The 12,760-nt window shown below is 55.5% G+C and overlaps 1 protein-coding gene across 1 annotated transcript in view; it reads left to right on the top strand.

Moving 5' to 3' along the window:
- The first annotated feature begins 7,129 nt into the window (after positions 1 to 7,129).
- The window catches only part of RADIL (Rap associating with DIL domain), a 16,890-nt gene continuing 11,259 nt past the window's right edge, over positions 7,130 to 12,760 (top strand). Inside the window, exon 1 of the mRNA XM_009286567.2 lies at positions 7,130 to 7,705. Within this exon, the coding sequence (XP_009284842.1) occupies positions 7,145 to 7,705 (561 nt within the window). The 5' untranslated portion in view covers positions 7,130 to 7,144. The remainder of the gene's footprint in view (positions 7,706 to 12,760) is intronic.

The following is a 12,760-nucleotide window of genomic DNA, read 5'->3' as shown; positions in this document are numbered from 1 at the left end:
GAGGCTTGTCCGGTTGCCGTTGGAGACCCAACCGGCCCGGCTGCCTGCCGGACAGCGCAGGGCAGCAGTCAGGCAGGGAGGGCTGTGCTGGGGAGACGCAGCACCTTGGGATCCTTGTCCCGTTGCCAGACACCTGGAGATCCTTGTCCCCCTTGCACGCCCCTTGGGATCCTTATCCCATTGCACACTCCTTGGGATCCCACTGCTATTCTACATGCGCTATTTCACCTGCATTCAGCTGTTTGTGACTGTCGTGGCATCCCAGGCCTTGGCGGGGAGATGCCAGGATGGTCTGTGTCCCCGTGAGGCTGGAGCAGTTTCATGCTGAGTTGTAACTTTAGCAGAGAAAACTCAGGGGAGTTTGCTACTTGCTTGGGAAGTGCTTATTTTCAGAGCTCTCCAGGATCAGTTAATTATCGCTGGAAAAAAATTATTGCTAAGATCTTATAATTAGGCAGCCTACAGAGACTCTGCTGCTCGGAAGGCAGCAGAAAGCAAACGCTCTTTGTGAAATGTTTCTTGCGTGTGTGTGTGAATAGAGCTGCCCGGGCAGAGGGCTGGCATTTGTACTTGCGCATTACCAGAGAGCTGATGCACGTTGGCGGCTCAAAAGACCCTGCAAAATAATGAAACAAAAAAGGCAAGAAAAGAAAACCTGCTAAAAGGACTCCTGTTGTCCTTGCAGAATCGGGTCCCAAATCATTGTAATCTGTTTGTGGAGCTATAGCTGCCTTTAGGACAAACTGTTAGTTCATCTTTGCAGGACCGGGACTGCCTTTATATTGTTTGAACGGAGTCTGGGCTGTGGGGTCCAGGGCGCTACCGCAGAGTGCCTGCTGCTAATAATAACGTGGTAAGGAGTTTACCCGTTCTGATCCGGCTAAAGACGGCACCGAGGCTGGCATCGACATTATCAGCCTCCAATCTGTCCCTAGATTAGACGGGTAAAACTCACACAAGAAAAGGCCGGGCTCTGAAGCGGAGACTTGATCCAGAATGGAGGGGAGTGGGGGCTCTGAGCCAGAACAGAGGGGTTTGGGCTCTGCCCCAGCAGGACCCGGCAGCCTTGGCTGTAGGGACGGGATCTGCAGAAGGGCAGGATTTGGAGCCGAGGAGTGCACGTCAAAGCCGCCGTGTCCAGGGTGTTCTCATTTCCTTTGCTCTCCGAGTTATAATTTGTTCCACATTGCAATGCCGGGGCGGCCTCTCTCTCCACTCGCAGCATCCAGGCTGCGGTCGTTGCCATTAGACTGAGGCTGTGACTTGAGTGGTTTCCGTCCAAAAAAAAAAAAGACAATTTAAAAAAAAGAAATTTTTCAAATAGAGTTCTGGGGAAATAGCTTTTCTGGTTGCCATTCTGGGATGGTTAGAGCTGAAATCTCACCGCCCATCCGCACAGAGCTGCATCTGTGCTGGGACGAGCCCCGGGGAAATTCCGGAAGATGAAAAAGCATTTTAATAGTGTTGCTGCTCTTTCCAAAAGGGAGTAAGATGACCTGGTAGCTACAGGTTGATTGGCTTGATAGCATCCCCCTGGGGAGAAGAGGGAGAAACCTGGCTCAGGCTTTAATTGATTAAAGACTTCAGCACCAGGAATAAATTCCTGCCATCCAACGTGGCTATATGGAAAATAACTCCTGGCAAGCAGAAATGATTTCAGTCTCCAATGCAAGAGGTGACTCTCTGGCTGTAATACACTTTTGCGAAGCATTTGAGTTATGCAAAGTGACATTCTTGTAAAAATCTGCACTTTCCAGTATTAAAAAAGTCAGTCCAGTCCAGTATTTAGAGCTGACATTACACAGTGTCAAGAAAGCCAGTATTAAATAAACCTGATCCATTTCAAAGGCAGTTATCAGAGGAGATTATCACTGCTGGGCACTGCTGGCTGGTAGCGTGCCCTCGGTGTTTCAATGCTTTTATCACTAATCTGGAAGGAGATAGAAATGATTTCTGGAAAAACCTGGGGCTGACCCAGAGCAGCACAGTGTTAATAGTTTGTACAAATCCGGGCGGTAAACTGGGCAAGCAAAAGGCATCCTAGCTGGAGCAGAATGGAAAATGGAAATCTTCTTGCACCCAAAAATAATAACCGGAGTTGTACGTGTTTTCCTGTCCCTAATCTGGATAATAAATTGGCCACGCACCGCTTTGGGCAGGAGATGCTCGCAGATGCTGGGAGAGGCAGTGCGGGGGCTCACCGGCGCCCTCCTCCAGCGGGAGCTGCCTGGGGGTGGCTGTGTGTCCATCCCAATTTCCGTGCTTGGAGACTTGAAAATTTTCATGGTAATGGGAAATTTTGCTCCGGAAAAAATAGCAGTTATTTGCATTTTCGGTCAGGGTGCTACCAGAAACGAATTTGGGCTTATGAGAGCCAAACCCAGTCTCTCCATCTTGGTGGAGGAGATGTGGGAACTGAGGGGAAGGGACCAAGGGGCTGCAGAAAATGTCTTACAGCGAGAGACAAGACCGCCATGAGGTTAAGCCTACTCATAAATCAAATCAAAGGGGAATGGGGGGGACCCTTGATTAAAGCATCTAAATACTCTCGCAGAGGAGAAAATACATGGTAGCCAAAAGCTCATTGAGCAGAGAAAAGCAAGGCAAGAATCAATGTCTGGCAGCTGAAGCCAGACACACTGGAAATAAGGCATAAATATTTAACCAGCGGGAGCGATTAATCATCGGAAGAAACGGTGGGCAGCAGAGGTGGGTTCAGCATCTCTTTGCCTTTCGCATCACGACCCTTTGCCTTGCGGAAAGTTTCTCCTATTGCCCCCCCCCCCCATCACTCCAGGGGGGGATCAAATTTGCCTGGCTGAAAGTTTCTCCAATTGCCCCCCCCCCCCATCACTCCAGGGCTGGATCAAACCTGCACCGAGGCCCTGATTAGGTGATTTAATTAGATGGCGGTTTTGTCTTTAATCACGGTGGAGCCACGGAAAAGAGTATTTGTTGTGCCCTGCCGGCTCTTTCTGAGAAACATCCGTGAAATCACCGCAAGCACTTTGCAGGTGCTTCTTTTTTCTTTCTTTTTCGGTTACCGCTGATCATGTTGCCGCAGATCTGTGCCGAGTGGGCGAGGGGACAGTGCTTGGTGGCTGTCCTCGATATCCAGCAAAATAGACTGAAATTCAGGAAAAACAAATCTCGGTGAGCATCCCAGCATGCTGGGGCCGCTGAGGGAAGGAGCTGGTCCAGGACTCGTTATCCACCCATGGGCGAGAGGGTCCCCAGCCTGGCATCCCCAGGGACATGTGTGCTTGGGAGAAGGAGATAAAGGTCACGAGGTTGTTGCTGGTCCCATCTCCTCCCCTTCGCCTTTCCTTTCCGACAGCGTTTCTTTTCCTATAGCTGTTCTCTCCCTGCCTCTTTGCGATGGGGTAGATGCTGTTGGTGGGCATCACCGCGGCTGGGTTTGCTTCGTCTCCCCCCCCAAGGCTGCCGTGTTCCTGCTGCGATGGAGCCTGAGCTTGGGGCTGGTCTGGTCTTCGCCATCTACGGGCTGTGGCTGGATGAACATGTGCAAACATGCCTGTCACCGGCCACGTGTCTCCCACGGGTCCCCAGGGTCAGCAGCCCTCAACTGCAGCGAGCGATTGGGCTGTTTAGTTTGGGGCAGGGGGGAATATAGTGAGATGCTGAGCTGTAAGGCTTATATGCAACTCAGTGGCCTGCATGCAAACGCGATGCATGTTGACAGTGGAGTCGCAGCACCTCTGAGCCCTCCAAAGCCACCTCACTGTGAGCAGCCGATATCTGTGAGCAGCCCAGGACCACTCCTCCTCTTCCTCTTGCAGAGGCGCGACGGATATCTGCCTGGGACAATGCGTGACGGGGTGGAAGGCCCGTTTTGAGGAAGAGGATGAATGGAAGGAGAAAAGGCACATGAGAAGGATGGCAAGGTAAGGGGAGGCTTTGCCTGGGTGCTGGGTGGGGGCAGCGGGAAGGAACTGCTCACCCATGGTGGGAGCAAGAACCTCGGAGCCCGCAGGAAAGTCCCCGGCAGTTGCAGAGCTGGTTGTGGTGATGGAAGGACATGTGGTGGCCATGTGAATACCAGAAGCATTTGTCATACCTCTGCAGAATAAATACAGACAGTGCTGCCTGGGGAAAATAACAGGTTTTGGTGTGGCCAGGCACAGAATGCGAGGAGGTGGAGGATACCTGATAGAGATCCCGCCGGGAGGCAATCACAGGCTTTTGGCTAATTCCTGTATAGTCGTTAGCAGAGAAGATGTCACTGAGCGCTGAAGAAAGGGACTCTTTGGCAAGTCTGGCTCATGCCTCCATAGCTGCAGGCGTGTGTCCTCCAATGGCACAGGTGGGGAACCAGGCTGCCTGCAGCGACGAGGGGGCTCGCCCGGGCTGGGGAGATCCCGGAGCACGTATCCTACCGATCTGTGGGAAGATGTGCCCAGTTAACGCCCTTGCCGGCTTGTCCCCAGGTAGCTGGGTCCAGCTGGAGCATCCCCGCCCTCACAGCAGGACCAGACGGCATCGCATGTACCGCTGTTTTCTCTTTAGCCTCCTCGGAGATGCCCGTGACTGGCGTGCCTGAGCATACAGATGCGGGAAGAGCCCATCTCGTTATCATCTTATCGCATCCACTCGAGTCCTCGAGGGGATTAAGACCGTGCATTATGCTGTCTTTGGGATAAGGCTGCAATTTCTCAGGTGGCCTGGGCTGGTGCCTGGTGAAATCGCATCGGTGTTGCTGCAGATGTTGAATAACAGGGTGACCAGGCTAGAAGCTTCTCTCAGTCCAGGCTTTGTATTTTTTCCCTGTGAAATACCTTTGCCCCTGCACTCTGTAGAAGCTGCATTTGATGGAAAGAGCAGGAAAATAGCTGAGCTATAAATAACATATTCAAAACCAGGCAGGGACCTGTGAGAAGCGAGGATGGTGTCTCTGTCTGTGATGTGAGCTTGGAGGAACTATTTTACCGGCAGCAGATGTTAAAAGGTTTCCCTTTGTGCTGGAGGTGGTTCAGGGTGGAGGAAATTAAATCCCTGAACTGAAAACAGTGATTTGATGACAAAATTTTGTCTCTTGCATCCTTGATGGCAAGGTCTCATAGGGACACTGGGGTAGTTTTTCTTCTGCTCGATGTTAATGAGGGCTGGCAGGGCCGTGCTAACAGCCTGGGGAAGCTGTTCTTGAACCCGGCTGTCCGTCAGTGCCCGGACCTGCTCCCCACGTCGGGTCCGCCCCAGCGCTCCCGGGAGATGTCACACAGCAGACACGAAGGGATGTCCCCAGCAGGAGTGGCAGCCCCAGGCTCAGCTGGAGGAGGAGCAGCAGCACGGGGGGAGCTGTAGCTTTAACCCCATCCCTGCCTCAGTTTCCCCAGTTGCAAGGTGGGAGCAGCAACAGCCTTCCCCAAACCCGGTGAGTTGCAGTGAAGCTGTTGGGGCCAGTGCTCGGCTGGCAAGGTACGAAACACAAGATGCTAAGCTCTGCTTTCCAGGCTGATCACTAAGCTCAGCTTCAGTGAGGCAGGCAGCAGCGATGTGCCAGCGTGGCTGCCGGCTCCCCTCCCTGCCCCGCAGCACCTGGACGGCCACTGTGTCCTCACTTTCCGAGCCAGTGGGTTGGGAAGAAGGGACAAACCCCAGCATTTTCACAGTCCTGGTGGGACTGGGGGGAAAAGGGGTGACTTGGGGTGCAGCAGGATCACACAGCTCCCAGGCACGTCCTGCAGCCTTAGCGCTTGCTGGTGCCTCAGTTTCCCCATCTGCAGCATTCAGTGGGCCTCTGGTCCTGGGATGGGGAGATCTACACCCTGCAGAAATCCTCCATGCACAGCTGGGAGGTTGTTTCTGGGTTAGAAGGTGACCTCTTCCATTAGCAGCAGGGACGCTTTTTCTTCCTGAATTAGATGGTGGTTTGGAGGTATTCCAGGGCCGACATCATTCTGCCTGATAGCGCTGGGTTTGCTCCGGCAGCGAGATCCTGCCCGAGCGAGATGGGGCTGCAGATGCGGAAATCTGCCGGCACCCTGCATCTCCCCAGCCGTGCACGGCTGGATCATGCCGACTGCTGCATCAAAGCACTCCCATAGCTGCGGATGGGACATTGCGGGGGTCCCCTGTGTAGGCACCGAGTCCCTGCCCATGCCTGTTCCCTGCACGCAGGCTGAACATTATAAATCTGGAGGTGAAGGAAATCCCCATCCTGTCCGAATCAGAAATGCTCAAATTCTCTTTCCGGACCTTCCCCGCCAGCGGTTTGTGGTGCAACCGGTGGCGTTATCAGTGCCATGCAAGCACCGGGTGTTTGTGCATCCAGGATGCGATTTCAAAGCTGGCCCCAGATGTTGGCAGTGACATCGGGCAGGACTGCTATCTGCCTAAAGCCAGAAGAGCATCATGGTTTCCAGCCCGTTCCTGGGGACCGAGGTGCACCGGGAGCTGTCGCACGGCCGTGGCCACCTCTCCTCCAGTCGCTGCCCGTCCGGGGCTGCCTCGAGCAGCCCTGCCCTGGCTAACGTGACAAGGGCAGTGTTGTCAGCGATGCCACCACGTGCTTTAACATCCTCCGCAAACTAGCAACAGCCAAGAGATTTGCCAGAGTCGGGACATTTTTGGAAAGGCTAATTAAAGCCCATTTTCACCCTGTGCCTCTTGGTGAGCAAAAGCATTTAGCGGTGACCTCAGAGTGATTGAATTTGTACTTGAGCTTTCTGTTTCACCTCTAAAAAATGGGATTGCTCCATAAACTCGTTAGTGAAAGTAACTCCCGATGCCTTGGCTCCTGACCAGGATGGGCCCCGCCAAGTCCGGCTGGGCTCTGCTCTCCTCCCGCTGCATTTTGCTTGGACAAGGGGGACCTCTGAATACACACGATGGAGAAATTTGGGATCACTCCAGGCTATGTTTTCAGGGACAAATCCACCCTGGGGTAACTGTGCTGAGGCCAAGGAGCCCAGCTGAGCTTGGCTGCTGGTGTTTTGGGTTGCACAAGGGCAACGGCCCTCCCTCACTGCTGTCCCTTTCCACCTTGGAGGTGACAGTGGCTCCTCTGTGGCCACCAGCCGGTTCCTGCTTGCTCTTCTCTGCTGCACATCTGGCCTCCAAACCACTGATCTTTCCCTTTTTCCTCTTCCCTGCCCAGCTGCACCCCATGACAACCTCACGCACGATGTTTTATGGGTCCTCCTCCACCATGGCTCCACCATCCAAGAACCGGCTGAAGCGCCAGAGCTGGATTTTCTCCCAGGTCTTGTACCGGACGCTGAGCTACAAGGACCGGAGCTCAGCCTCTGCTTCCCTGGCAGCCGGTGAAGATGACCCAGCCGAGCTCTCCACCCAGCTCTCAGCCCCCGGCGTCCTGAAGATCTTTGGGGGCAACATCTGCGCGGGCACCAACTACAAGAGCGTGCTGGCGACGGGCAGCTCGGGTGCGCGGGAGCTGGTGAAGGAAGCCCTGGAGCGCTACGGGCTGAGCCAGCTCAGTGCCGGGCAGTATGCCCTGTGCGATGTCATCGGGAGGTTCGAGGGCCCTGAGAAACGGTGGCAGACGGAGGGGCTGAGGATCCTGGGTGACCACGAGAAGCCGCTGCTCATCCAGGACCTCTGGAAGCCCAGGGAGGGCTTCTCGCGGCGGCTGGAGCTGCGCAAGAGGGCGGAGCTGGAGGAGCTGGCAGCCAGGGACGTGGACACCACCACCGCAGGTCAGAGCCAGGCGCGAGGCAGGGAGAGGGTCCGGGGAGCTGCGGTCCCCCCGAGCTGCACCCCACACCAGTAGCTTTTGCCTGTGTTTTGGGCACGGGGTGGTGGTGCAAGTGCTGGGGGGGAGGAGAGCTGTGTTTTAGCTGCAAAGCTCTTGGGTAGAGTTGGTACTCGGTGCTTTCTGCACAAATTTGGTATCTGTCACCTCAAATATTTACCCCAGCCAGTCTAGGGGTCCATAGCAAATCCCCATGTGCAGCTGGGCAGCAGCAGGCAAGACCATCGGCGTTGCCCGCTCTTCCCATCACCGTGAACCAGCATCACGGCATCCCACGCCTCGGTGCAGCTTTCTGCCCGGCAGAGCACTGTCCCACTCCCCTGCACCCCCTGCCCCATCTCCCCGCGGGCATCCCCCAGGCCAAGGCACCCCGGGCAAATCTGTAGGAGCAATTAAACAAAATGAAAAGCTAATGAAAAGAGAGCAATGTAGGGCAGGAGAGTCCCCCCCGGAGGTGCCTGATCTAGTCCAGGGCTGGCAGGAGGAGATAAGCGCATCATTAGGAACCAGCAGGTTAGTAAGTGACCCCAGCCCAGAGTAATGAAGTTTCCCTCCTTCCACCCTCAGCTAAAAGCCCTGCGAGGATGAGGGCAGAAAGGTTTAAAATCAGGTTTTTAATTGCATGATGCCCTTGATGGGTCTGACCTGCTGATGGAGGGGTCTGGATCAGGCTCAGGAGGTGTCAGCCAGGGGGGTTTTGCTGGGATGGGCACCGAGTGGTTCCTCACGCCTGTGGAAAAAAGTTGTGATTGTCAAAAATAACCTAACGATGATGCAGGATTACCCCAGGCACTCGGCAAACGAGAGCCAAGGTTCCCCCACCCGCAGTGGAATAAATGGCCCAACCTGTCCCACGCCAGCGGGTCAGGGCTCCTTTCCCATCTGCTTTAATGAGGGCTGGAAGGAGCCCAGGCACACGGCGCAAAGGAAACCAGCCGTGGGCGTTTCGGGGGAGAGCAGATGCTGCGGGGGTCCCACCAGCTGCAATTTGCAATTGTGATTTTGCCTGGGTGCCCCAAAATCTGAGCGTAGAGTTTGCAGCGTTGGGGCTTGCTTGTGTTCTGGGCAGGTCCCCATCAGCGTGGGGAGGCGAGGATGGGCTCACCTCCTGCCTTGAAATGGGAAGGCTGGAGGAGCAGTGGAAAACAACCCCCAGCCCTCGTATTAACGCTGTGCAGGGTGGTCCATTGGCACCCGATGGTGAGACAGGGCTCCCTCCATCCCTTGCCGTGTCCAGTCCTTGTGTCTGCTCAGGGAGGGGACACTACAGAATCGGTCCCAGCTCGCTGCACATGTGATGCAAATGGAGAGAAAGGAGCTCGAGCCAGGGAGGGAGTTGCAAAGGTAGATGATCTGCTCTTCTCTTCGGCTTTTTCTCCAGCTGGGATCAGAGAGCTGTTAAGCACTTTGGGAGAGCGGTGACTAAAAACAGCTGCTTTTGAACAGAGGAAAGGACAAGAGCAAGTGCAACGGTTATAGCGCACGGTGGGGAGGGCCACGTGGCAGCTTTCTGCCTGAGCCCAAGGTCACATCAACTCTTGGCCTCAAATACTCCCCTTCAGATGCAGGAAGCAGCGTTCCCACCCATGACCTGGATTCTGGGTGGGCTGGCAGCCGTGGGGAGGGTAAGACTCCCATGCTGGCCAGGGGAGAGGCGGGCTCCAGGCTGCCCGGCGTGGGAGCAGGCAGCGCCGAGCTGGCCTGGGCTCAGCACCCTCTGGTGATTTCCGATGGAGGAGCAGTTCCTGACCGGATCGCGTGCCCTAGATCTGGAAATAAGCCCGTTATGATTTTGATGTAGATATCACTTCATTTGTTTCAGCACTCCTGGGTGGGGTGGTGGAAAGTCTCATTTTTTAACCTTCGGGCATTTTCCATAGCTGACCAACTTCTTCCGAGACAGAAAACCTACACCCACGTTTGTTTAGGCTGTCTGCTCTGTGGACTACACAGCCCTTATTTGTCTTACCCGTTAAAATCTCACTCCTGCAGCCCTTTCTTTCGGTGGCACCAGGGGCTCTGTCACCAGCCTCACCCTGTGCTGGTGGCACTGCCCAGAGGGATGCTGCGGGGCTGGGACCACACTTTCCTACCCCATCCACAAGCTGCCGGGGATGGATGGGAGTGACGCAGCATATCTGGGGGAGGCATCTGCTTCCCCCTCATCCAGCACCCCAAAAAGGCACAAAACTCCTGGTGCGATGGGGACTGACTGTGAGTGCCCTCCACCGGGGTCACCCTTGTCACCAGCCTCGAGCTGGCAGAGGTCCCCTTGCCGAGCATCAGCTGCCTGCCCAGGGTGGTGGGGCATTGATGTGGAAAATGCAGCATCTGTGCAAAAATAAAGGGACTTTGGGCTTGTGGCTCCCTGGGGAAAAAAAGCACAAGGATGCTGCAAAGCAGGATCCCCAGAGAAATACCTGCAGGGCCCTTCCCCACGCAGGGCATCACTGGGGCACAGAGCATCACTGGGGCGGCAGGGCTGGGACCACTGGTGTCACGCAAGCTGGTGCATTGCTGCCCACCCTGCTGCTGAGCTGGTGGCTGGGGGAAAGGCTCCACACCCATCCATGACCTGTTAGCACATAGCTTAAGAGTTTTATCTGCTCAGTTACCCATTATCCTAATTAGTTTATTAGCTGCTTCTCACTGGAGAGGAAAGCACTCACTCCTCATGCCACTAATTAGCAGCACATGTAGAGCATCGCTGCAGTAAACGAGGCTGACGCCCTCTCTCACCGCTACCCCCGGCCCTGCTGCTTTTGGGGAGCAACGAGGCAGAGGTTAGGGAGCATCCGGGGAAAACACCGGCAAACTGGAGCGTGCTGGGAGGGAGATGCAGCACTTGGCATCTTTATGGCATTCATCTTCCAGACCAGCCCCATTTTGCACCATGTCCAAAGCTTGCTGGGACTTTCCTGGGAGCCTGGAGGCTGAATCACGTGCACATCTCGAGAAACTTAGGAGTTAAGGCTATTATATTAAAAGTTGCTCTGCCAGGTACCTCTGAGGATCTGGCTTTGATATACCTTAGCACGACTGCATCCAGGGAGAACTCCCTGCAGGGTCTGCCTAGCAATTACATTAGGAAGGACTAGCCCGGCGTTAGCCCCTCCTGGGTAAATTCAAAGCATTTCTTCTTTCCTGGGGCCTGTGGAGTTATTTATTGCTTGATTTATTTCTCAGCCAGGAAAAGGGAACCTCTTTCCTAGGCTGAAAAGGAGGCAGATCCCAGCCAAGATCCCAGGCACCACAACTGGCAGGATTCCCCCCGGGATGCAGAATGGGTTTAGAGGCAGCAGCTCGGCAGGGGCTGGCCAGGGGGGTGCGCGGTGCCCCTGCCCGGGGTGCCCAGCTCTCCCTAAGGGACAGGGTGCGATCCTGCCCCGTTCCCATCTGCATCACCATGTGGCTTCAGCAGCTGCCAGCTCTGCCTCGGCCACGCTGTGTTGGGGATGCTCATGCAGTGTTTCGGGTGGGATAACCTGCACACGCTCAGGAGGAGAAAACGGTACCAGAGGACTGAAAAAAAAAAAATCCGTTTTATGGAGGGACTTTGTTATGCTCAGGAAAAGAGCTGTGTTTATCTTTCCAGTGCAGCTCTGGGGTTAGCGGGGAGCCTGTGACGGGGGCTCTATCGGCACTAAAAAAGCAGCTTTTTCCTACACAAAATAAATACAGAAGCTTCCTTTCCCCTAGATAAGGGACTGGTGATGGCGTGTCTCTCCGGGTGGTGGGACCCCAGTCCCGGCAGCCCCCGCTCCCTCCCGGTGCAATATGCTCCAGCAATAGCTGCTCCCCAGGATCCGGCCCCTCTCCCCCTCTGCACCCACATGCCAGGCTGGGACCTGCATCACCCCAGACGTCCTTCATCCCTTTGGCCCGTTTCCATGCTGTGGGTTGGGGATGGGGCTCCTGGGGGGAGCCAAGGCCTCCTGCAGACATATCTGGGGTGGCCTTTGGCATCGCCAGCAGCATGACTTGGGCTGTGCTCCCGCCCGGGCAGACTTGTTGCGCCTCCTGGATTTCACATCTGCGGGGCGCAGGCGTCCCATGCTGTGCCGCTGGCTGTGATGGGGACGTGAGCAGGGCCGATTGCCTTTTTAAGAAGGACGCGGGGCACTGGACTGCTCAGGGCGTCTTGGCCATGCCTTGCCCTAATCCCAAGGCATGTAAACAGCAGGGGTTATTTTCTCCCTCTCCCACCCCCTTCCCCATTCCCATCTCTTTCATTTTCCCAGCAAAGGAGCACTCATTTAAAACAAACAAACATTCCTCACCAAATAAGGCAGATGACATTTTTTTTGGGTCTGAGCTTGTGAGTGTCCCTTTAAGCAGCCCTGGGCACCAGCTCTCCACTCCGCTGTCCCCAAATCCTGCTGGCTGTCCCCACATCCCGCTGGCCGAAGCCTGCTCGCTAGTCGGCCGAGCTGTGAGCGGGGCTCTGGCTCTGTGCTGCACCGATGCTGCTGCAGTGCTGCTCCCACAAGCAAATCCTTTAGGTTTTTTTTTTTTTTTCCCCCTCTCTTTGTACTCCCTGAATGCCAGCGACCTGCTCCCAGGAGGCTGCCCACCCCAGGTATGAGCATCGCCGATCGGACCCACAACTTCTTATTTCTCCTGCAGAGCTCGAGCCACGCTTGCAGCACGGAGGGGCCTGCGGGGACCCTCCCAGGGCTGGGGACACCACATGGGGGGCTGCTTTTGCAGCTCGGCCAGGCCTATTCATTCGCTCCAGCTCCCCATTTGTCTTGCGGACAGCTCTGCCCGAATTGATGCTTGGGAGAAGTTAATTACAGCTTGCTCCTGGCGGGCGGGCAGGCAGGCGGGCAGGCAGGCAGGCTCCACTGCAGCTCGCAGCTCCCATGCCTGGCTGATGCTCAGGGGGACCGGGGGGGCTCCCCGCAGCTCCCGCTTGCTGCTGGCCACCGAGTGCGGAAGGCCCGAAAGCAGCATCCAGGCTCTTTTTTTTGCAGCGACTGAGCTAAATTTCTTTTTAGCACAGATTTCCTCGCCCCCCCCCTCCCC

The sequence above is a fragment of the Aptenodytes forsteri genome, unplaced genomic scaffold (assembly GCF_000699145.1).
Source record: "Aptenodytes forsteri isolate BGI_AS27 unplaced genomic scaffold, ASM69914v1 Scaffold55, whole genome shotgun sequence".
Classification (NCBI taxonomy): domain Eukaryota; kingdom Metazoa; phylum Chordata; class Aves; order Sphenisciformes; family Spheniscidae; genus Aptenodytes; species Aptenodytes forsteri.
The sequence above is the reverse complement of the archived record's forward strand: the minus strand, read 5'-3'. Positions and strand labels throughout refer to the sequence as shown.